This window comes from Ahaetulla prasina, chromosome 4, assembly GCF_028640845.1.
Source record: "Ahaetulla prasina isolate Xishuangbanna chromosome 4, ASM2864084v1, whole genome shotgun sequence".
NCBI lineage: Eukaryota > Metazoa > Chordata > Lepidosauria > Squamata > Colubridae > Ahaetulla > Ahaetulla prasina.
Window position 1 is genome coordinate 77,118,971 of NC_080542.1, and position 25,688 is coordinate 77,144,658.

Consider the following 25,688-nt stretch of genomic DNA (forward strand, 5'->3'; position numbering starts at 1 on the left):
AGAGAGGCTTGGCCAGAGCAGCAGCGACAAGACGAGGTGTTTGGAAACTCCCAAAGACCCGTTGATATCTCTATTTCCTGGGGGTCTTAAGTGATCTAAGTCTTTCTGAAGGAAAGACAATTGAGAGGAGCACGGACTGGCCAGCACAGGGGAAGTGCAAAACCCTAGTTGGAACAGGAGAAGCTCCTCAAACTGGCATCAGAGAAAGCAACCATAGAAGTTGCAAAAAAGCTGGGGTGGCTGCAACGGAAGAGGAGTAAGAGAGACAACGTGTGACATCGAGGTGAGAGACTTTGTGTCAGGCTGTCTCTGATTACATTTAGGAAAGAAAACACCTTGCCCTCTCCCACTTTTGCCGGCTTTTGTGCCTTAGCATCTGGTTTCACTGGTTCCTTTCCACCACTAGGGGTCGTCTTAGGCACCAGCTTCACCCGACAGTCAGCTGCTCGATGGCCTTCTTTTACACATCTGTAGCATGCAGTCGAGCGTTGCCTCCCACTCTCCAATGTAAGGGCGTCCCTTGGAGGGCCTCTAGGAAAATGGGCAGGGTTTGGCCTTCCAGCGCGCTCTTTTCGGCTACGATCATTCGCTAACTCGATTTCCATCTCCGCTGCCAGGGTGTACCAGCCGTACAACGTGGTTGGAGAGCCCCGTGCCCGGCACAATTCATACAGATCTCCATTCAGGCCATCTTTGTAAATGTCTACAAGGGTCACCTCCGACCATCCTCTCATCATGGGAACCAGATCACTGAACTCCTGGCTGTAGTCAGCCACTGGTCTCCTCCCTTGCCTGATGGTTTTCATCCGGCCTTTGGCCTTCTGCTCTGCCAGGGGGTCCTCGAAGCTCCTCCTCAGTGCAGTCATAAAATGCTCGTAGTTTTGCAGTAAGGGGGAGTGGCCGCTATATAATGACACAAACCATGCAGCTGCTCTTCCTGTTAGGTTTTGGGTCACAGCTCTAACTTGTGCTGCCTGTGACCAATAATTTTTCCCCCAGTCCATCATATAGTTATTCACTAACGCCAGGAACAGTCCTAGCTCCTTGGCATTTCCATCGAATTTCCCAGATATGGGGGCGATTTTAGGCTTTTTCCTTCCTCTGCACAGCCTCACTTGGTCAGCAGGTGGCATACGCCCTCCATCCGACTCAGCTGCCTCTGGGAAGGGGTTTTCTGGCTCTGGGCCTTCCAAAATCTCTACGTCCTGGGAAACTCCCCCAGCGGGCCCCTTTGCAGTTTCTTCCTCCTTTTTTCCCTCCCCCCTGGAGGACTGAATAGGGGATTCATACCTTTGGCGAGCGGCTTGCCTTACTTTCACCTCACGAAAAAAACGCAATGCCTCTTCCAACTGGAGGCTGTCTCTGATCTTCTGCTCCTCTATCCACTTGGAAAACCTGTGTGGTTTTCCCTTTCTCCTTGTAGTTACTCCAGAGGGAGGTTCTTTGAAGTCTGGTAGCCTCCTCTCTTCTTCCAGCTGCAATTGCTCCAGTTCCTGGGCTCTGCAATCCTCCAGTTCAGGGTTAAAACTGACAGAAGGTAAACCTCCGGCTGCCTCCTCCAGTTCAGCAGCTGGCTGGCTTCCCATCAAAGTTTTTCTGTCAACCCCCTCGGTATTTTGGTTAAAATCCTGGTTGGTCGACATGCTGAGTGATCCAACTTAATGTCAGGCTGTCTCTGATTATATTTAGGAAAGAAAACACCTTAACCTCATTTGGTAATGAAGAAAAGTACTTTTACTAAATACATCTTGACTACAGCAGTATAAAGTTGGATCTCAGACAAAATATGGCTAACATTCCATATCCCCCCATTAGTCCCTCCTCTCCTCAGACGATCAGGCTGGTCTGGTCCAATGCCAGCTCCTTCTCGACCCCCGTGGTAATCTTCTTCCGGCGGTCTCTAGCTGTTAATCATCTCAGGAATGCAGTCTCTGTTGAAAAGCCCGTGCACTAACATTCTTGCTGATTTCAACCGTTAATCACCCCTCCCTTTCTGTTATGTCAGATGACACTCTTAAAGGGCCCTCTTCCCTTACCCTGAATAGGACAGTAATACATCTTACATCCTTAAACTATTTTACATTACACAAAGAACCCATTACATTCTAACTACTGAATATAAATTGTACAAAAATATGTGAGGATTGGAGTGGAGGCTGACACTTTGATATTCTGGGAAAGAAAAGAAGAGACTTTCTGCTACAAGCCCACCTGCAAATTAAAGATTGTGGAAAAGAAGGCTAAAAGGAAGGGGTGAAAGCAGGTGTGTATTCGCTCTCACACCCAGTAAATTAGCTGTGAAGAAAGCTTGGGGGGAGGGGGGGAAAGAGCCCATCTTTATTTGAAAACCAAAGAGGAAGCTGGAAGATCCCTCATAAAATAAAAGTAATTTGGACTTATTGATAGAAACTAGAGAAGCTGAGCCCTATTCTAGATGGGAATAGTGGTAATTGATAAAGGATATTTTGTAACCCAAATTTAAGAAGTTAAAAGCGACAAATTCCCATTGAAAGTACGATGTATTGCTGAAAATTGAGCCAACAGTGCCATCTACTGGCTGAAGAAAAACTACTTTTAAGATAATACCAGGATAATACTAAACTCGTTGGAGTACTATGAATCACATCCAGAGAAACAAATGGCAATGATATTTTTAGACGCACAAAAAGCCTTTGATAACGTAAATTGACAATTTATGATAATTGAAGACAATGGACTTTGGGGAAAGATTCGTAAATTCTATAAAAACAATTTATGAAAAACAGTCAGCTAAGATAATGATAAATGGAGAAATGACATGAAATGTTAAAATCAGGAAAGGTACGAGGCAAGGTTGTTCGCTATCCCACTGCTATTCATTTTGACTTTAGAAGTTTTGAACTGGAATATCAGAAAAAAATGATAACATTAAAGGAATAAAAGTCAAAAAAGAATATAAACTACAAGCTTTTGCTGATGATCTAGTATTTATTCCGAAAGAACCATTTACATCAGGTTCTAAACTATTAGAACAAATAGAGGCTTATGGGAAAGTGTCTAGGTTAAAAATAAACAAGGAAAAAACAAAAATACTGGTGAAAAATATGACAGAAAAACAGAAAAGAGAGAAGAGAGAAGTTGGATATTCAAGTGGTGAAAAAAAGGGAAATACTTAGGAATATATTTAACATCAAGATGTGTAACAATAAAAGGAGATAATTATTATAAACTGAAAAACCAAATTGAGAAGGATTTGGAGAAATGGAGAAACCTGCAACTTTCACTCTCTGCTATTCTCACAATGGGGAGAATAGCAATTATAAAGATGAACATATTACCAAGACTATTATATCTATTTGACATGGACAGGATACTGGGGAGGTTGAATGCCACCACATGTTTATTGGACCCGTGTCCCTCCTGGTTAGTACTGGCTACCCAGGAGGTTACACGAGGCTGGCTCCAGGGAATTATCAGCGCTTCTCTGAGGGAGGGAGTCTTCCCAGCCGCCTTGAAAGAGGCGGTGGTGAGGCCCCTCCTTAAGAAGCCTTCCCTGGACCCAGCTATTTTAGCTAATTATCGTCCAGTCTCCAACCTTCGCTTTCTGGCGAAGGTTGTAGAGAGTGTGGTGGCTTGGCAACTCCCCTAGTACCTGGAGGAAATTGTTTATCTAGACCTGTGCCAGTCCGGCTTCAGGCCTGGGTACAGCACAGAAACGGCTTTGGTCGCGTTGGTTGATGATCTCTGGAGGGCACGGGACAGAGGTTGTTCCTCTGTTCTTGTCATGGTAGATCTATCAGCGGCGTTCGATACCATCGACCATGGTATCCTGCTGCGGCGGTTGAAAGGCTTGGGGGTGGGAGGCACCATTTTACAGTGGTTCTCCTCCTACCTCTCCGACCGCTCGCAGACGGTGTTGACAGGGGGGCAGAGATCGATCCCTACGCAACTCACTTGTGGGGTGCCACAGGGGTCGATTCTCTCGCCCCTCTTGTTCAACATCAATATGAAGCCGCTGGGAGAGATCATCCGTGGTTTCGGAGTGAGCTGTCAGCTGTATGCTGACGACACTCAATTGTACATCTCCACCCCGAACCACCCCAACGAAGCCGTCGATGTGATGACTCAGTGTCTTGAGGCCGTTCGGGTCTGGATGGGGACGAACAGGCTCCGACTCAAACCATCCAAGACGGAGTGGCTGTGGATGCCGGCGTCCCGGCACAGTCAGCTTACTCCATCGCTGACTGTGGGGGGCGAATTGTTAGCCTCCAGGGAATTGGTGCGCAATTCAGGCGTTCTCCTGGATGCACGGCTGTCTTTAGAAGACCATTTGACAGCCATCGCCAGGGGAGCTTTTCATCAGATTCACCTGATTCGCCAATTGCACCCTTTCATGGACCGGGACGCGTTATGCACGGTCACTCATGCCCTCGTCATTTCCCGTCTGGATTACTGCAATGCTCTCTACATGGGGCTCCCCTTGAGGAGCACCCGGAGGCTCCAACTGGTGCACAATGCAGCCGCGCAGGGGACTGAGGGAGCTCCTCGTAGCTCCCATGTAACACCTCTCCTGCGCAGGCTGCATTGGTTGCCGGTGGTCTTCCGGGTGCACTTCAAGGTGTTGGTTATCACCTTTAAAGCGCCCCATGGCATTGGACCGGGATATTTACGGGACCGCCTGCTGCCGACAGTTACCTCCCATTGCCGATACGTCCAGTGCGCGCCCACAGGGAGGGTCTTCTTAGGGTGCCGTCGGCTAGTCAATGTCGGCTGGCGGCCCCCAGGGGAAGGGCGTTCTCTGTGGGGGCCCCGGCTTTATGGAATGAGCTGCCGGTGGGACTCCGTCTCCTCCCTGATCTTCAGACCTTTAAGCGCGAGCTCAAGACTTTCTTTTTTCACCAAGTGGGGCTGGCCTGATTGATTTTAGTATGGGGATTTTAGTGGGTTTTTATAGGGTTTTACCTAGGTTTAGTTTTGATAAATTTTAGCTAATATTTTAAGTTACAGCGATTGAATCAGTTTTTTTTAATTTGATAGTGTATTTAAAATTTTGGGGATTCTTGTCGTTTTATTGGCTGTACACCGCCCTGAGTCTTCGGAGAAGGGCGGTATAAAAATATGAATAAATAAATAAATAAATATTTCAGACAGTACCGATAAAACTTGAAAAATATATCTCTAAACTCAAAGTCTTCCATCAATTCAAAAAAGGATTTTGGTAGTTTTGCATGTACAGGTATCTTCTTAGAAGAGGTTCTCTTATCATTTCTTGTATCAATTACTCCATTCCAATCTCCTAATAAAATAAATGAACTGTAATCCCAGAGGGTCAATCTCTCGTGTAACATTTTATAAAACTTTTCTTGTTGCTGATTAGATGCATAAATTCCTATCAGTAATGTCTTTTTTGCATCTATCACCAGTTCAATAGCAATATATCTTCCTTGAGTATCTGCCTCAATTAACTTAGCTGGTATATCCTTCCTGATATATACAACTATACCATTTTTCTTTTTATCCAAAGCTGATGCAACAAAATATTTACCTAATTTTGAATTTATTAAGTATTTTTGGTCTGATAATTTGATATGTCTCTCTTGCAAGCAAATCGCATCATTTTTAAATTGTTTCAGATAGTGAAATATTTTCCTTCTCTTCTGAGCTGAATTCAAACCATTAACATTCCATGATAAAAATCTATTTGCTATTACTGGCCTCCTGAAGCTTTGAAGCAGACAACAGAAGATCCTCCTCCGGTATCTTCCGTCTAGCTCCTCCCACAGCTTCCATTCTGGGGTCCTGACTTTTACTTTGAAGCTGTTGCTCTTCTTTATGCATAAGAGCTCCTCTTGTCACCCTTTGCTCTTGTGGCTCCTCTGGTGCTGGCAGCAATGAGGCCTCTTGGGTCACCACACCCTCTTGAATCTCTTGAATATCTATCACTTCTATTTCAACTTTCAAGACTATAGAGAGAAAATCCTTTCCCTTTAACACAGTGTCAATCTGGTATCTCCTTCCTTGATAAAATACTGTCAGACCAACTGGCACCTCCCATCTAAATTGAATCTGGTGTTTTTTAAGTTCTTGTGTAAAAAAGACAAATTCCTTCCTGTCTCTTAACATCTTGGAAGGAATCTCTTTCAGGACCTTCAACTCCTGTTCTCCAATTTTCAAAGTTGCAACTTACAAAATATACAACTTGCAAAATCTGATTTCTTATAGTTCTTTTCACAAAATAAACCACAATGTCCCGAGGTAGCTTTCTCTGTCTTGCGAGCCAAGAATTAACTCTATATATTTTATCAATTTGATAAGCTACCTCTTGGGGTTCCACTTCAATAAATTCAGCCAGAGCTTCTGATATGATTTTTCTTAGGTCCTCTCCTCTCTCTTCCTGCAACCCGTGAATTCTGAGAGCTCCTTCCATAAGCTTATACTACAATATCACAACCTGATCTTTGTTTTCATCCACTTTTGTCTGAATACCTTCCATTTTATCTTCTAAGTCCTTATTTGACTGAGAAATCTGTTTGCATCTCTTCTTCCATTCCCTCAACCTTTTTAGACAGGCATTGAAAAGCCATAATATCTTCTCTTATTTTTTCATTATTCTCCTTCATTTGATCCCTTATTTCTCCATTAAGTTTTTCCATCATCTCCTTTTGCCTCTTTTCAGAAAGTTTTGTTCTTTAAGTATATCTCAAGATTTGCTTCAGACCCCCTTCTTCCAGAGGGTTTTGATGGTTTAGCAGCCATTTCAATCTTCAATATAGTCAAAAATTTAAACTTAAAAGCTTTTCTTTGCCCCTTTCAGTATAGGAGAGCTCCGTTTGTAACAATCCACAAATAGCGCTACTGTTAGCCTGAGAACTTCACACTTTCGCTTTCAGACGCCATTTTATAGAGTCAATTAACCAGAGACAAAGAAGGGTTTCCAATTTCAAAAGGGGAAAAGTCAAGATACTTGCATGCTGTTTCTACTTCAAAGATCGAATGCTTGTGATTCTCCCCGTCTGCTTAAGAAGTCAGTCCATTTGAAAAGTCCTTTTGAGCAGAAGTGGCCCCTTACTCCCTTTTCCTGACAAAGCAGGAGCGGGTTTGAAGCCGGAGGACAGTGGGGCTTGGCGGGACCTCAAACCCAGGAATTTCGCTCTTCAGAGCAAAGCCCCTGGGGAGATCTACCACTCTCCCACAGCTCTGCAAACCCCTTTTAGCCCAGGGGTTATGCTAAGGCCATGGAACAGCTGATTTCTGCTGTTTCGCCGGCTTTTACGATCTTCTAACGTGGAGCGCCCTGTTAGAGCGCCCAACAGGAGCAGTGACGTCACTGGAAGCCATACATTAAATTTTTAAAATCTAACACAATTATAATCCTTCTCTTTCACATAACCTGACTTCTTCCATTAAAATCAAAAACAACATCCTTCATTCAAAGGCAATCTGAAATTTCTTAATCTGATATCTATTTTGAATATAATCAATCCAATTCTTCCATTCGTTTAGATATTTTTCTTGAGTACTGTCTTTCAAGAAGGCTGAGATTTTAGCCATCTCAGCCAAATTGGAAACTTTCAATATCCACTCTTCTACTGTGGGTAATTCTTTTTTCTTCCAATATTGTCCAATCAACAGTCTTGCTGCTGTTATTAAGTTCAAGATCAATTTAGTCTCAATCACTGTACAGTCTGTTGTTATTCCCAAAAGGAAAAATTGTGGTAGGAACTTTATCTTCTTCTTCATAACATTCTGCATAATCCACCAAATTCTTATCCAGAAAGACTTAATTTTCTTACAAGTCCACCATACATGAAAATATGTAGCATCATCACAATTACATCTCCAACATTTCGCTTACATATCTGGATACATACATGATAATTTCTTAGGATCTAAATGCCATCTATAAAACATCTTATAAATGTTTCCAAAATTATTGGTTCCTGAATATTCTGTGCCCGTTTTATCATACAATCCTTTATTAAATCTCTTTCAGAATCTATTTCTATCAACACATTATACAATCTCTTTATATGCACCTGGGTTTGATTTCTAATTTGTTTAATCAAATTTTCTTCATTTTGAATAATACCAATTTTCTGATCTTCTTTCCATCTAGCCTTTAACTGTCCAGACTTCTCATCTCTTGACTGGCAAAATCTATTCTCAACCTCTATCACTACTGAAGACCACTACAGAGTTTTCCTACTTGAAGTCAATAGAGTCATTAAACTGTACATACCACAAATCACCACCAAAATCAGAAAAAACAATTTACCCATATCAATAAAAAAGCTCCAATCCAAAAAAAAAAAAAAAACTCCTCTGGAGAAGAAACAAAAAGGGCTATGTAGCAAATTTCAAAAACTGCTACAGAAATATATGCAACCAAATAAAAATTGAATGTACCACACCAAGCAAGAAAAAGACCTTCTGCGCACAAATTCCAATCGTGCTTTTTATAATTTTGTAAACAACAAACTTAAAGACTTGAGATCCATCCTACCACTAAAAGAATCTAACGGCAAAGAATATAATGATGAAACAGCTAAAGCAAACATCTTTAACACATTCTTTGGCTCAGTCTTTGTTAACAGTCATGGCTCATACCCGACATTCCCCTATCGTACCAAGAATGAGTACGACGACCTAACACAAATAGATTTCACAGAAGATAATGTTGAAAAAGCTCTTTGCAAACTGAAACCATCCCTATCTATTGGATCTGATGGACTAAGTGCATACTTCTTAAAAAAGCTTTCCACTAATATAGATGAACCTCTAAGCATAATCTTTGAAAAAGCTTTCACGACCAGTTCCCTTCCCAAACTTTGGTCACTAGCCATGGTCATCCCAGTCTTCAAAAAAGGAGACCCCAACCTAGTTGAAAATTACAGACCAATCTCTCTATGTTGTGTCATCTGCAAAGTAATGGAATCTATCATCAACAAATCCATTACCCTCCACCTAGAAACAAACAACCTACTCTCTAATAAACAATTTGGTTTCAGAAAAAAATTATCATGTAATTTACAACTTCTTCACTGCAAAAACATATGGACTACAAATCTTGATCAAAGCAAAGCAATAGATGCAATTTACATAGACTTCTGTGAAGCTTTTGACTCAGTGGTACATGATAAACTTCTCCTAAAACTAAAATTCTCTCAGGACCCCTCCACAATTGGATAACAGCTTTCCTGTCAAACAGACAAGTGGTCAAAATTGGCAATGCTCTATCAAAACCTGTTCTTGTCAAAAGCGGTGTTCCCCAACGCAGCGTTCTTGGACCAACATTCTTAATATTATACATTAATGATCTCTGTTACCATATTACAAGTAATTGTGTTCTCTTTGATGACGATGTCAAACTATTTAACACTACCAACAATCAGCTACCCTTCAAAAAGACCTAGACTTTGTGTCTGAATGGTCTAAAACTTGGCAACTCCAAATCTCAACCAGCAAATGCTCAGTCTTATACATTGGAAAAAAGAATCTAAACACTAAGTACAAGCTTGATAGCCATTACCTTACAGATGACCCTCACCATGTTAAAGACCTTGGAGTTTTCATATCACATGATCTAAGTGCCAAAGCCACTGCAACTACATTGCAAAAAAGGCTTTAAGAGTTGTAAACCTAATCTCCAAAAACACTACACTACTAACCAGAGCATATAAAACATTTGCTAGACCAATTCTTGAATACAGCTCGACTGTCTGGAACCCATACCACATTTCAGACATCAATACAATTGAATGTGTCGAGAAATATTTTACAAGAAGAGTTCTCCACTCCTCTGAATACAACAAAATACTTTATGCCACCCAGACTGGGTTTAGAAAATTTAGAACTCCGCCGCCTTCGACATGACCTGAGTTTAACTCATAGAATCATCTATTACAATGTCCTTCCTGTTGAAGACTACTTCAGCTTCAATCGCAACAATACATGAGCGCACAATAGATTTAAGCTTAATGTTAACTGCTCCAATCTTGATTAAAGAAAATATGACTTCAGTAACAGAGTTGTTAATACTTGGAACACACTACCTGACTCTGTGGTCTCTTTCCAAAATCCCCAAAGCTCCAACCAAAAACTGTCTACTATTGACCTCACCCCATTCCTAAAAGGATTGTAAGGTGCGTGCATAAGAGCACAAGCGTGCCTACCGTTCCTGTCCTATTGTTTCCTTTCATTATATCCAATTAATATAGTTATTACAGACTTATGCTTATACATATGCTTATATATTGTATAGTTATTTCATGCTTATGCTTATATATACTGTGTGACAAAATAAAAAATAAAAAATAAATAAAATAGAATAGACATGATATGGATGACAATGGAATTGACCTTTAATATAGAAGAAATTGATATAGACAATACCTGGGTGGATCATAACTCTATGATAATGAAATGGAAAGGACAAAGAAGAAGCATTAGATGGATTTTAAACACTACAACTGTAAAAGACAAGGAATTTGTACAGAAAATAGAGAAGAAATTGGCTTTTTTCTTTAAGGAAAATAAAGAAGAAGATACATCAACACAAAATTGTTGGGATACAATGAAGGCCTATGTAAGAGGCTTGATGATAGACTATGTAAAGAAAAGAAACTTTAAGAAAAGACAAGCCCATAAAATACTAGAAAAAAGCCACAAGAAACTAGAGGAAAATTTACAAAAATTTCCAGAGAAAAAAGATGTTAAAATAAGAATGGAATTAATTAAACATAAAATAGCTCTAATTGAAAAAGAAGACTTAGCACAAAAAATCAGAGGGGTGAAACAGAATTATTTTGAAACCGCTAATAAACCAGCTAGATAGTTAGCATATAAACTGAAAAAAAGAGAAAGAATCCTGGAGATTACTACAATTAGTGGACAATCAAGGGCAGGTCCAATATGGGAATGAAGAGAAGAAAAAAATTGTGCAAGACCATTATAAGGAATTATATGAGCATGAAAATATTGATGAGGAAAATGTTAAGGATTATTTCCAGAAAGCGAAATTACCTCAAATCCCCAAAGATATTGAAATGATGTTGGAAGGAAATATAACAATGATAGAATTAGTTGAAGCTCTTAAAAATCAAAAAAATGGAAAGGCGCCAGGCCCAGATGGGTTTCCAGCAGAATACTATAAAGACATTTCAAGAATCATTGAGCCTCCCATTATTGGAGGTTGTGAATGAAGTGATGCAAAAGATCACTTCATTTTGGGATATTACACTTATCCCAAAAGAGGAGACGGATACACAACAAATCAAGAATTATAGACCTATATCTCTGTTAAACTCAGACTATAAAATTTTTGCTTTAATACTGGCAGAAAGACTTAAAAGATATTTAAATGACTTCATACATTCTGATCAAAATAGATTTCTGCCTAGAAGATATATTAAAAATAATATGAGGATAATACTGGACACTTTGGAATACTATGAGGCCCATCCGGAAAAACAGATGGCCTTGATTTTCCTTGATGCACAAAAAGCCTTTGATAACGTTAACTGGTGCTTTATGCTTTTACAAATGGAACAAATGGGCTTTAATAAAAAATTTATCAAGGCTAAAGAAGCTATATATCATAATCAAACAGCTAAAGTAATGATAAATGGAGAATTCACAGAATCGATTCAAATAAAAAAAGGAACAAGACAAGGCTGCCCGCTATCACCACTGTTGTTTGAATTAATATTGGAAGTGCTAAATAGAAATATTAGAGAAGAAGAAGAAATAAAATGTATGAAAATTCAAACGGAAGAATATAAACTGCAAGCATTTGCGGATGATTTGGTTTTTATTATTGAAGATCTATTAGAATCTATAACTATATTGATAGATAAAATAGGAGAATATGGGAAAGTGGTAGGTCTGAAAATAAATAAAGATAAAATGAAGATTTTAACAAAAATATGTTAATGAAGCAGAAAGTTGAACTAGCAGAAAGATCAGAGATGCAGATTACAAATAAGGTTAAATATTTGGGAATATACTTGACAGAAAGATGCAGTACATTGAAAGAGAATAATTATAAACTCAAACAACAGATTGTATTAGATTTGGCAAAATGGAGAAGAATTGGCTTTTTCTTTAAGGAAAATAAAGAAGAAGATACATCAACACAAAATTGTTGGGATACAATGAAGGCCTATGTAAGAGGCTTGATGATAGACTATGTAAAGAAAAGAAACTTTAAGAAAAGACAAGCCCATAAAATACTAGAAAAAAGTCACAAGAAACTAGAGGAAAATTTACAAAAATTTCCAGAGAAAAAAGATGTTAAAATAAGAATGGAATTAATTAAACATAAAATAGCTCTAATTGAAAAAGAAGAGTTAGCACAAAAAATCAGAGGGGTGAAACAGAATTATTTTGAAAATGCTAATAAACCAGGTAGATGGTTAGCATATAAACTGAAAAAGAGAAAGAATCCTGGAGATTACTACAATTAGTGGACAATCAAGGGCAGGTCCAATATGGGAATGAAGAGAAGAAAAAAATTGTGCAAGACCATTATAAGGAATTATATGAGCATGAAAATATTGATGAGGAAAATGTTAAGGATTATTTCCAGAAAGCGAAATTACCTCAAATCCCCAAAGATATTGAAATGATGTTGGAAGGAAATATAACAATGATAGAATTAGTTGAAGCTCTTAAAAATCAAAAAAATGGAAAGGCGCCAGGCCCAGATGGGTTTCCAGCAGAATACTATAAAGACATTTCAAGAATCATTGAGCCTCCCATTATTGGAGGTTGTGAATGAAGTGATGCAAAAGATCACTTCATTTTGGGATATTACACTTATCCCAAAAGAGGAGACGGATACACAACAAATCAAGAATTATAGACCTATATCTCTGTTAAACTCAGACTATAAAATTTTTGCTTTAATACTGGCAGAAAGACTTAAAAGATATTTAAATGACTTCATACATTCTGATCAAAATAGATTTCTGCCTAGAAGATATATTAAAAATAATATGAGGATAATACTGGACACTTTGGAATACTATGAGGCCCATCCGAAAAACAGATGGCCTTGATTTTCCTTGATGCACAAAAAGCCTTTGATAACGTTAACTGGTGCTTTATGCTTTTACAAATGGAACAAATGGGCTTTAATAAAAAATTTATCAAGGCTAAAGAAGCTATATATCATAATCAAACAGCTAAAGTAATGATAAATGGAGAATTGACAGAATCGATTCAAATAAAAAAGGAACAAGACAAGGTTGCCCGCTATCACCACTGTTGTTTGAATTAATATTGGAAGTGCTAAATAGAAATATTAGAGAAGAAGAAATAAAATGTATGAAAATTCAAACGGAAGAATATAAACTGCAAGCATTTGCGGATGATTTGGTTTTTATTATTGAAGATCTATTAGAATCTATAACTATATTGATAGATAAAATAGGAGAATATGGGAAAGTGGTAGGTCTGAAAATAAATAAAGATAAAATGAAGATTTTAACAAAAATATGTTAATGAAGCAGAAAGTTGAACTAGCAGAAAGATCAGAGATGCAGATTACAAATAAGGTTAAATATTTGGGAATATACTTGACAGAAAGATGCAGTACATTGAAAGAGAATAATTATAAACTCAAACAACAGATTGTATTAGATTTGGCAAAATGGGAGAATTTACAGTTATCATTGATTGGAAGAATATCAACGATTAAGATAAACATATTGCCTAGAATTTTAGATCTGTTCCAGACAATCAATTAGATTGGGAAAAGGATATTTTGAGGAATTGAATAAAATAATGTTGAAATATATTTGGCAAGGTAAAAAAGCGAGGATAAGATTAAAGTTATTGCAAGATGCAAGAATAACAGGAGGTTTTGGACTACCCAATTGGGAATTATATTATCAAGCAGCAAATTTAATGTGGATCAAGGAATGGATAACTTTAAGGAATAATAGAATATTGACTTTGGAAGGGCACGACTTGTTATTGGGATGGCATACTTTTTTATAGTATGGACAAGCAAAAACACAGGTGAATTTTAGAAGACATTTCATGAGAGGCTTTGTAATTAAACTGGGAAAGGATTAAGAAAAGCTACTATTTAAAAATCCCAGTCTGGGTATCAACTATTGAGGCTTTTTCATATTCAATAACATTTAGAAAGGAACAAATTGTTAGATACAATGAATTGTTGAATGAAAAGGGTGAACTAAAAACTATGCAAGAATTAGAAACAGAAGGTATAAAAGTGAATTGGTTTTCTTATTTGCAAATACACTCCAGATACGATAAAGACTCTAAAATAGAAGTTTTTTATAATAATTTGACTAGTTTAGATAAAATTTTGACAGGTATTGATGATAATTTAATTAGGAAATTGTATGGATATTTATTAGAGGTTATATTAGAAGAATAACAAGTTAAAGAGATGATGATTGCGAGGGGAAGAATTTTGGTCATGGGATTGATTTAGAGGTATGGCAAAAATTGTGGACACAAAATTATAAAATGACAATGTCTACTGCATATAAAAAGAATTTGTGTAAGATATTTTACAGGTGGCACCTACCCCCAACAAAAATTGTTAGAATGTTTAAGGACAAATCCGAAAATGCTGGAAGTGTTATTAGATATCTGGCTCATATTACCATATGTGGTGGACGTGCATGGAGGCTAAAAGATACTAGACTAAAATACACACATGGTTGGAAAAAATGATTAAAAAACACATAGACTTTAAACCAGAAATTTTTCTATTGGTGATTATACCTGAAACATATAGCAGAGAATTGAGATATTTGATTGTGAATGTTATAACAGCAGCTAGGATTGTGTTTGCTAAAAATTGGAAAAATGAGAAATTACCTATGCAAGATGAAATTATTCGAAAAATAATGGAATGTGCAGAAATGAGTAAATTGACGTTTGAAATTAGAGAAGATAAACAATATTATAAGATACGGGATTTATTTTATCAATGGTTAGAAGGGAAGATACAATAAAATAGATTTGAGAAGTTATTATAAGGGAAATTAAATTGATTGAAGATGATGGGATGAATGATGTAACAAGGTAAGATTGGCATAATGTAAGATTAGATAAATTTATGACATATATATGCTGAAATTGCACAAAGGGTTTGTAATCAGCCCACTGACACATTGTTTTTTAATTGAAGATCTTTTTATGTTTGTTTGTGGTAAAAAATTAAAAAACTTTTTACAAAAAAAAAATTATGTTATGATCTCAGAGAAAATTTTTATAGAATCATTGGTATATGATGCCAGAGAAACTGTCTACAGTGTATTAAGGCACTCGAAATGTATGTTGAAAATGTGAACAGCATGAAGGGACATTTTATCATGTTTGGTGAACGTGTAAAATAGCTAAAGTAAAAGTATGAATACATATTTTTATCTTACTAAAAAATTCAGGCTCTGCGCATGCGCAAGATGGCGGCCTGGTAGAATGACTGGAGCCGACGACGGAGGATCTGCGGCAGGATGCGGCGCCCAGATGGCGTGCCGAGCCGCTTGCGCCCCCCGGTCAGCTGCGTGATCCCTCCAGCAGCCGTGGGAGAGGTCCGCGGACTTTCTCGGACTCACGGCTGCTGAGGTTGAGACCGGAGGACGAGGGCGAGCGGTGGAGCGGCCGCCACCTTATGGGGCATGAGGTGAGGCTGCGGCCCGTCTATTGTGGAGAGATGAGGCCGCGGCTTATTTTTTCTTTCCCTGCCGGACTATTCTGCGGTGTTATGGACTACTTTCGCCTGTTCCGCCCTTCCCCTGGCCTTCTTTGGAGTGGTGTGGGATCGAAGGGCTGTGAATGGTCCCTCTAGGGGCCTCTCTGTTTGAGACCCTCGGCCATGATGACAGGCCCAGCTCCTTGCCGCGGTGAGATCGGTGGCATTTTTATATTTTTACATCATGCAGGCGTGTAGGCCTGCTTTGGAGATGCTGGGCCTGGCTCTCTGGAAAGGTCTGGCCCTGGGGAGTGGGCAGACCTTGGACAGGACCTGGAGCCCTAGGAGCTTTAGGAGTGGATGGCTGGCCTGGAGAGGTTCCTAGTTTTTTGGACTATTTTTTGGACTATTTTTTGGACTATTCTGGCTGAAAGTAGTGGTGTGGTGGGCGTGGTGGGTGTGGAGGCTCCCTGGCCTATTTTGGACTGCTTCTTCCTTTGATTGTAACGTTTGCATTGTCATCTGCATTCTGTTTGGCCAGTATGAGACTCTTTGGCCATGAGGGTTCTTGGAACTGTTATGGAAGATGCTGGAAACCAGTTTGCGATCTGCTGGGGGACCTACTTGAACCTACTTGGAAAGATCTACTTGGAAAGATCTACCTGGAAAGAACTATTGGAAATATCTGTGGACACCGCTGGCGGGGATAGAAGTCCCACCTTTTTTTTTTTCATCTTATGGATTTTAGGACTGAGCTTTGGGCGGAATATCAATACCTTTGTTATCATGGATGCTATTCTGCCTAGTTTATACCATCTTCCATCTCTAAGCCAGCCACCATTTGAAGTATCACCAGATAATGGTTATTCATTGGATGAATTGTGTGTAATATTCTGCTATCCTGAGACAGTTTCACCTCTCGGCGACTTTATTTTTATTGTATTCATTTATGCGATATTCAGTGCCGGAACTCTTGCGCCTGCAAGGTGCCCCCGCCTCGCAGGAATGGCCCACTTCATTACCAAGGGCCAGCCTCAATGACGGGTCTTGGGACCCACAGAGGTGGCATGCGAAGAGAAAGAGCCTTTGGGGTTTTTTAGATAGGGCATTTTTAAGAGGTGGGAGGGCAAGGGCGGGTGTTGGGGGAAGCCCGTCGGGAGGGGGTCCAGTTCCTGCGTGTGCTCGCGGCAGTAAGTTAATAGGTTTGAAGGTCATGGGGGGGTTGTGTTCCGTTTGTTGAGGGTGGTCTTATTTGTACGGTAAGTGGGAGGGGCAGATATGGCGGAAGTGGGGGCTCATATCATTCTATGGGGGCACGCGCTCGATGTTTGCAGGCGATCGCGCGCCCCGAGCCCTCAGACTTCTCCCGTTTCCCGGATGGTCAAGACCCTCACTGCCCGGGCCTTCGGCTGATGCTATGCAATGCATGGTCCATGGTCAATAAGGCCCCCCTAATTCATGATCTTATCCAGGAGGGTGCCGCGGACCTTATGGGCGTTACGGAGACCTGGCTGGGCGCAGAAGGGGGTGTCCCCCTTGTTCAAATGTGCCCACCGGGTTTCCAAGCATTCCATCAGCCAAGGGCCCAGGGTAGGGGTGGGGGGGTGGCAGTTGTGATTAGAGAGAGTCTGGAGCCGAGGGAGACCACTGTACCTCAGATTGCCGGGTGTGAATCCCTCTTTGTGAGGTGGGGTCATAGATGTCAGATGGGCTTGTTGGTCACGTACCTGGCTCCTTGCGGCGTGACAGCAGCCCTGCCCGAGCTCCTGGAGGTGCTTGCTGGAGTGGCGGTGGAGACCCCCAGACTTATTGTCATGGGGGACTTTAACTTGCCATCGACCGGCATGTCATCTTGAGTTGCTCGGGAGTTCACGGCTTCCATGATGGCCTTGGACCTGACTCAAGTAGTTGATGGCCCTACTCACGGTGGGGATGGCGCACTGGATTTGATTTTCATCTCTGGTCAGTGGTTGAAGGATCTGGATTTGAGGGATTTAATCATCGAACCTTTGTCATGGTCAGATCACTCTCTCCTTCGCCTGGACTTTCTGACCGCCACTCAACACCGCAGAAAGACGGAACCAATACGTTGGTTCCGTCCCAGGCGCCTGATGGACCCGGAGAGGTTCCAGACGGAGCTTGGGCCGTTTCCTGAGGGTCTGGCTCACGGCACGGCCGTGGCGGGGGCCTTGGATCGTGTCGTGCCTTTGCGGCCTCTGACTCGGCGTAGGTCTCAACCAGCTCCCTGGTTCTCCGAGGAGCTGAGGGGGATGAAACGCCGGAGAAGACGCCTAGAGAGTTCCTGGAGGTCCAGTCGTTCGGAGGCTGATCGGACACTAGTTAGGTCCTATACTAGAACCTACCTAGTGGCAATGAGGGAAGCGAGATGTTGCTACGTCTCCTCCCTCATTGCGTCGGCAGATAACCGCCCGGCCACCCTGTTTCGGGTAACTCGCTCTCTCCTTCAACAGGGGGAGCAAGATGACCCGTTGCAGGGACATGCTGAGGAGTTTAGTGGTTATCTATACGACAAAATCGTTCAGCTTCGGGACGGCCTGGACCAAAATTGGGTAGATCCAGGCGGGATGTCAGAGAGCTGTTGAGACTATTTGGGATGAGTTTGACCCTGTGGCTCCCAAGGACATGGACAGGTTGCTGGGTAGGTTGAACACCACCACATGTTTACCGGACCCATGTCCCTCCTGGTTGGTGCTGGCTCCAGGGGATTACGAATGCTTCTTTGTTGGAGGGGGTCTTTCCAGCCGCCTTGAAAGAGGCGGTGGTGAGGCCTCTCCTCAAGAAGCCTTCCTTGGACCCAGCTGTTTTAGGTAATTATCGTCCGGTCTCCAAGGTTGTAGAGAGTGTGGTGGCATGTCAGCTACCCCAGTACCTGGAGGAAGCCGTCTATCTAGACCCGTTCCAGTCCGGTTTTCGGCCCGGTTACAGCACTGAAACGGCTTTGGTCGCGTTGGTGGATGATCTCTGGAGGGCCAGGGATAGGGGTTGTTCCTCTGCCTTGGTCCTATTAGACCTCTCAGCGGCTTTTGATACCATCGACCATGGTATCCTGCTGCACCGGTTGGAGGGATTGGGAGTGGGAGGCATCGTTTATCGGTGGTTCTCCCCTATCTCTCCGATCGGTCGCAGATGGTGTTGACGGGGGGGCAGAGGTCAGCCCCGAGATGCCTCACTTGTGGGGTGCCTCAGGGGTCGATTCTCTCGCCCCTCTTGTTCAACATCTATATGAAGCCGCTGGGTGAGATCATCAGTGGTTTCGGTGTGAGGTACCAGCTGTACGCTGACGACACTCAGCTGTACTTTTCCACACCGGACCACCCCAACGAAGCTATCGAGGTGTTGTCCCGGTGTCTGGAAGCCGTACGGGTCTGGATGGGGAGAAACAGGCTCAAGCTCAATCCCTTCAAGACGGAGTGGCTGTGGATGCCGGCATCCCGGTACAGTCAGCTGCAGCCGCGGCTGACTGTTGGGGGCGAGTCATTGGCCCCAATGGAGAGGGTGCGCAACTTGGGCGTCCTCCTGGATGGACGGCTGTCTTTCGAAGACCATTTGACGGCCGTCTCCAGGAGAGCTTTTTACCAGATTTGCCTGGTTCGCCAGTTGCGCCCCTTTCTAGACCGGGATGCCCTATGCATGGTCACTCATGCTCTCGTGACATCTCGTCTGGATTACTGCAATGCTCTCTACATGGGGCTCCCCTTGAGGAGCACCCGGAAACTCCAGGTAGTTCAGAATGCGGCTGCGCGGGTGATAGAGGGAGCCCCTCGTGGCTCCCATGTAACACCTCTCCTGCACAGACTGCACTGGCTGCCTGTGGTCTTCCGGGTGCGCTTCAAGGTTTTGGTAATGATCTTCAAAGCGCTCCATGGCATAGGGCCGGGCTACTTACGGGACCGTCTGCTGCCACCGAATGCCTCTCACCGACCCGTGCGCTCTCACAGGGAGGGACTCCTCAGGGTGCCGTCGGCCAGGCAGTGCCGACTTGGGACACCCAGGGGAAGGGCCTTTTCTGTGGGGGCTCCCACCCTCTGGAACGAGCTTCCCCCAGGACTTCGCCAACTTCCTGACCTTCGAGCCTTCCGCCGCGAGCTTAAGACTCATCTATTTATCTGCGCAGGACTGGACTAGAATTTTAAATTTTTAAATGTTTAAATTTTAAATCTGGTTTTAAATGGGGTTTTATTATTTATATCTCTATTTTAAATATTCGGCCTATATAATAAGTTTTTTAAATTAATGTTTTACTCTGTATATATTTATGTTTTTATATGGCTGTAAACCGCCCTGAGTCCCTAGGGAGATAGGGCGGTATAAAAGTATGAATAATAAATAAATAAATAAATAAATAAATAAATAAATAAATAAATAAATAAATAAATAAATAAATAAATAAATAAATACTACTCTGAACTTTTTATTTTAGGATTAATGAATAAACAGTTTGAAAGCATTTCTGGAAGATTATTTCAATTTATGATCACATGATTTATTGCATGCATGGAGATGAAAAATTCAATAATTGGTTGATGAAATGGACAGATTTTGCTGAAATGAACAAATTAATTTGTTTCATTAGAAGTCATTATCTACATTTATTCCTGACTGGAACTGGCTCTTTATATAAAACTTTTAAAAAATCAACAGTTTTGATGATTAACAGAATAACAGTGTTGGAAGGGACCTTGCAGGTCTTCTAGTCCAGCAGTCACCAACTGGTGGTCCGTGGACCACTAGTGGTCCGTGAGAAAATTTTGGTGGTCCACAGAAAAATTATTTGCATTTTTAATATTGCACTAAAACGGGGGTCCTAAAACTATTCTGGGACGGATACATACAATGAACATTTGTGTTGCTGCTGAGAGTCTCCCCCTTCAAGGTCTTCTTGTGTGGGTCGGAGGGGGACAGAAATTCCGACTTGGGGTCTGCTTCAGCCTCCTGGTGTGCGGCTTTGGGTGAAGGCTGGAGGGAAGTGACGCTGGTGGCAAAGAGCCGGAGACCCTTGTTCCAGTGGGACTGCATCATGGCCTGGAACAGGCTGATCATCTCAGCCCGCTGAGCCTCCAGACGCCAGTACCTGGCCTTGCACTCCCACAGGTCTTCCCTCTGCTTGGAAAGCCTATGCTCCTAGTCCTCAGTGAGGTGTGCTCCTGCTGAGCCTCCTTCTCAGTCAGATCCAATTTGAACTGACCCAGCTGTTTTGCCAACTCTTTCTCGTGGTGGCCGCTTAGTTTCAACAACTGCTTCCTGTTGGGGCCCTAAGGAGTCTGGGTGGGGAGGTGAGAAGTTGGCCACACTTACCCAGTCACATGAATACCTAGCCACACCCACCCATCCAGTCATTAGGCAGATCCTATTAGTGGTCCTTGGGATTTAAAATTATGAATTTTTTGGTCCCTGAGGTCCGAAAGGTTGTTGACCCCTATTTTAGCCCATCCCCCTGCTTAGGCAGGAAACTTTATACCACTTCAGACAAATGGTTATCCAATACCTTCTTTAAAACTTCCAGTGTTGGAGCATTCACAACTTCTGGAGGGAAGTTGTTCCACTGTTTAATTGTTCTAACTGTCAGGAAATTTCTCTTTAGTTCTAGGTTGCTTCTCTCCTTGATTAGTTTCCACCCATTGCTTCTTGTCCTGCCCTCAGGACAGGACAAGAAGCAATGGGACAAGAAGCTTGACTCCGTCTTCTTTGTAGTAGCCCCTGAGATGTTAGAACGCTACTATCATGTCACCCCTGGTCTTCTGTTCAATAAACTAGACATACCCAGTTCCTGCAACCATTCCTCATATGTTTTAGCCTCCAGTCCCCTAATCATCTTTGTTGCTCTTCTTTGCACTCTTTCTAGAGTCTCAACATCTTTTTTACATCATGGCGACCAAAACTGAATGCAGTATTCCAAGTGTAGCCTTACCAAGGCATTATAAAGTGGTATTAACACTTCATGTGTTCTTGATTCTATCCCTCTGTTTATGCAGCCCAGAACTGTGTTGGCTTTTTTGGCAGCTCCTGCACACTGCTGGCTCAATCTAAATAGTTGTCCACTAGGACTGCAACATCCCTCTCACAATAACTATTATTGAGGGAGGTATCACATATTCTGTACCTGTGCTTTTTATTTTTCTTGCCTAAATGTAGAACCTTACTTTTTTCACCATTGATTTTCATTTTGTTAGATAGCGCTAAATGTTCAAGTCTGTCAAGATCCTTTGGTATTTTAAGCCTATCTTCCAGAGTGTTGGCTATTCCTGCTAGCTTGGTATTGTCTGCAAATTTGACGAGTTCCCCATTCATCTTCTAGTCCAAACCATTGATGAAGATGTTGAACATTACTGGGCCTAAAACAGAGCCTTGGTGTACTCCACTGCATACTTCCCTCCATGTAGATGCAGTTCCATTGAAGACTACATGTTGAGTGCGGTTGATCAGCCAGTTACGAATCCATCTGGTGGTGATTCTGTCTAACCCACATTTTTCTATTTTATCTAGTAGTAGATTATGGTCTACTTTATCAAATGCCCTACTGAAGTCCACGTAAATTATATCAACAGCATTTCTCTGGTTCACTAATTTTGTCATTTTATCAAATTAAACAGAAGAGATTATAGAAAAAGAGTAAATATGATATAAGAAGAGAGAGGTCAAAATGTATTTGTACTGCTGTGAAGAATATTTGAAACCATTTTATACTTTTTCCTCCTTTTTCCATTTTTCCTTTAGATTTTTTCCTTTTTAGCACCTTTTGCTTTTCCTTTGGTTTCATTCTTTTTTATCTTCCTTATTTTGTGTAAGTTTGTGTTAGCTTTTATCTTCTAGTTTAAAAGTTTTAATAAAAATTATACAAAAACATCTTCAGAAGATTTTGACCTGGTGCCCTTGACAAATGGAATGAGGTAAGATCAATACTAAGAGGAGAGTTACCAAATTCTGGAGTGGTGTTTGGAAAGAATATGCTTTCTAAATATGTTTTTGTATATAAAACAAAGAGAAGAATGAAGCAACAGAAAAAGAAAGCAATGCAACTGCATTGATATATGTTCATAAAATATACTTTGCATTTTATTCCTATTGGCTGACTATGATGATTTCAATTCTATGTAGGAATTGAAGTACTTTTACTAAATTACCATACTAAATATAGTACATGTATGAACTTTAGTTCATGTATGAACTATATAGTTCATGTCCCTCCTGGCTTGTGAAAGCTTCCCAGGAGATGACAGATGAATGGACTCTGGTGGTGATCAATGCTTTTCTACAGGAGCAGGTAGTCCCCCAGCACTTTAAGGAGGTTGTGGTCTGCTCTCTTAAGAAGCCATCACTGGATTCCACCCTGTTGGATAACTTCCAGCCTGTCTCCAATCTTCCCTTTTTGGTTGTGCTTTTGGATGATATCTGGTGGGAGCAGGATGGGGGTAGTGCATCCATCCTTGCTCTACTTGACCTCTCAGTGGCTTTTGGTATCATCGATCATGGTATTTTTCTGGAGTGGCTTCGGGGGATGGGAATGGGAGGTTCTGTGCTATCCTGGTTCACTTCCTTCTTCTGCAGCTCTTCTGATAGGAGTTGATAGGAGAGGAGTTGATAGCAGTGAGCAGCCACTGCTCACTGCTTTACAGGGACTCAATACTCTCTCTGCTTCTGTTCAACATTTATATGAAGTCATTGGGTGAGATCATCAGTCACCATAGACTGAGGTATCATCAATATGCTGATGATACTTAACTGTATGACTCAACCCGTGGTGAGCTAAGCAATGCCGTGTCCTCCCTCTTGCAGTGCCTGGAGGCTGTTAGAGGCTGGATGGAGAGCAACAGGTTGAAACTGAACCCTGGCAAAACTGAGTGGCTCTGGGTTTAGGCTTCTTTGGCCCATGGAAAATTGCCAGCTTTTTCTTGGATGGGGTGGCACTGCCCCAAATATATCCAGTGCATAATCTGGGGATTCTCCTGGACTTGCAACTTCTGCTCAAACAGAAGGTGGAGGTCGTGGCCAGGAGGTGCAACTGCGAGTTGTGTGCCAGTTACATCTTTCCTGGACTGACAATTCCTACTCACTATCACTCATGCCCTAGTCACTTCCTGTCTTGACTGCAACATGCTCTACATGGAGCTGCCCTTGAAGACCTTCCAGAAGCCCCAGTTGGTGCAAAATGCAGCAGCCCACATGGTTTTGTGCAGACTTTGGTGTGCACATGTATCACCTCTTCTGAGGGAGCTGCACTGGTTGAAGATTTGCTTCCGGGTGGAACTCAAGTTCTGGTAGTCACTTTTAAAGCCCTTCATGGTTTGAGACCATCTCTTGCCAGTCATATCTACCTGACCTATCCCCTAGGAAGATACACCTGGTGGGACCCAGAAGAAGAGGCTTCTCTGTGGTGGCTCCCTCTCTCTAGAACATCATTCCCCCAGAGATTAGACCAGCCCCGATTCTGACACTCTTTAGGAAGGCATTGAAGACCTGGTTCTGCCAGCGAGCCTGAGGAACTGAGAACAGGATACAGCCCATTAAATGGCTTGTGTGATGTGCTGTGGCTGGGGGAGAAGCTATTATTTTATTATTTGATTATTTTCTTCTATTTTTTTTTTAATACAAGATGTTTTTATATTTGTGTAAGCCACCTTGAGTCGCCATGTGCAAATAGGCAACAATATAAATTTTCTAAAATAAATAAATATCACAACTGTGTGTACCAATCTATAACTGTGTACAAATCTCAAATGTATAACAACTTTCCATTGTATTTAGATTTTAAGATCACAAACATTATTCAGTACAAATTTATACCTCAAGTATTTCTTCATACTTTTTCACTGTCCTTTGTAGATCATCATCCTTTTCTGAAATCTTTTTATGCAATTGAACTGTCTCTGTTTGGTGACTTTCTATCAATTCAGATTCCACTTCCTGGGCTTTACCTGTTTAAAAATGTGCAACAGTGTTACTATGACTAAATTAATAAAATTAGCTTTCTATTTTAAACCTTTATCCGCAATGGCTAAAAAGTAAATAGCAACTATTGTATCTGAAGAAATTTTTTAAAAGAAAATTTAAAAGAAAACAAGTTAAACAGGTATTCTTTGCAAAAAAGTATGTGATTAAACTGTGTGCAAGGTATTACAATATCTTCAAAGTTTATTTTATTTTATAGCCATTTAGCAACTATTAGTAAACAGTTAATAGCTGCTTTCCTCAATAAAACTTCCATTCAAACAATTTAACAAAGAGCACTAGTTCGTTTCTGTTTTTCTTTGAAAAATAAATGAACTTCTTGCATGTGCAGCATATCCAACAAGGCACAGTATCAGCACCAAGAACTTGGAGCTCTTTGTTCCCAAGTCAAAGATTATTGAAGTGCAAAACCTTAACAAACTAATCCATATAGTCCTACTATTTATCTGATCTCTTAGATTTTATTTCCTAAATTGTGTTAATTTCAGCCATCTTCAAACCAAATAAAGATATCCCAAAGCAGAAATAGTGATAAATCCTCAGAAAATTCAAGGTTATTTTTAAATCACAAGAATATATTTTTATTATAATCACAAGAATTACAAACAGAAATACATTAAAAATAAAGTAAAAACAAAATGAGGTAAAATATTACGTGGTGGGATTGTCCTGAATCCTACATAAATTAATAAAGAAAGTTGATGGAAAGAAATGCACTTGTTCCTATTCTTCCTTACATTTATCCAAATGTCTATATAATATGCCATCCTGAAGAAGACAATACTTTGTGTTATTTTCCTATTGCTTATAAAGGATCACTTCTGCTCCAGGAAATGAACTACAGACTATTTCCAAGGATGGCAGCAATCAAGAAAGGCATGAGGATTTAGTAGAGGAAGAGTATTTTATTAAAAAAGATAGACATAAAATAAATATCAGGCACAATAAAAAACCACAGGGATTCATATTTTAAGTGTTATGTTCTTTAATTGATCAGTATCTATACTGCCCATCACACTTGTGTAATTTTGAATGTTTACAAAAAAACAAAAAAATCATATAAAAGTCA

At 41.0% G+C, this 25,688-nt stretch overlaps 1 protein-coding gene across 11 annotated transcripts in view; it reads right to left on the reverse strand.

Moving 5' to 3' along the window:
• Positions 1–25,688, reverse strand: part of GOLGA4 (golgin A4) — a 156,191-nt gene that overhangs the window by 40,232 nt on the left and 90,271 nt on the right. For 10 of the 11 annotated variants that reach the window (XR_009155182.1, XR_009155183.1, XM_058184113.1 and 7 more), the window contains one exon: positions 24,455–24,585. Coding sequence is in view for 8 of the 11 variants with exons in the window: in XM_058184113.1 (XP_058040096.1) it covers positions 24,455–24,585 (131 nt within the window). In the remaining 3 variants the exon portion in view is untranslated. Of the gene's footprint in view, positions 1–24,453; positions 24,586–25,688 lie in introns of those variants that run through there. The other variant, XR_009155184.1, reaches the window with a different exon arrangement.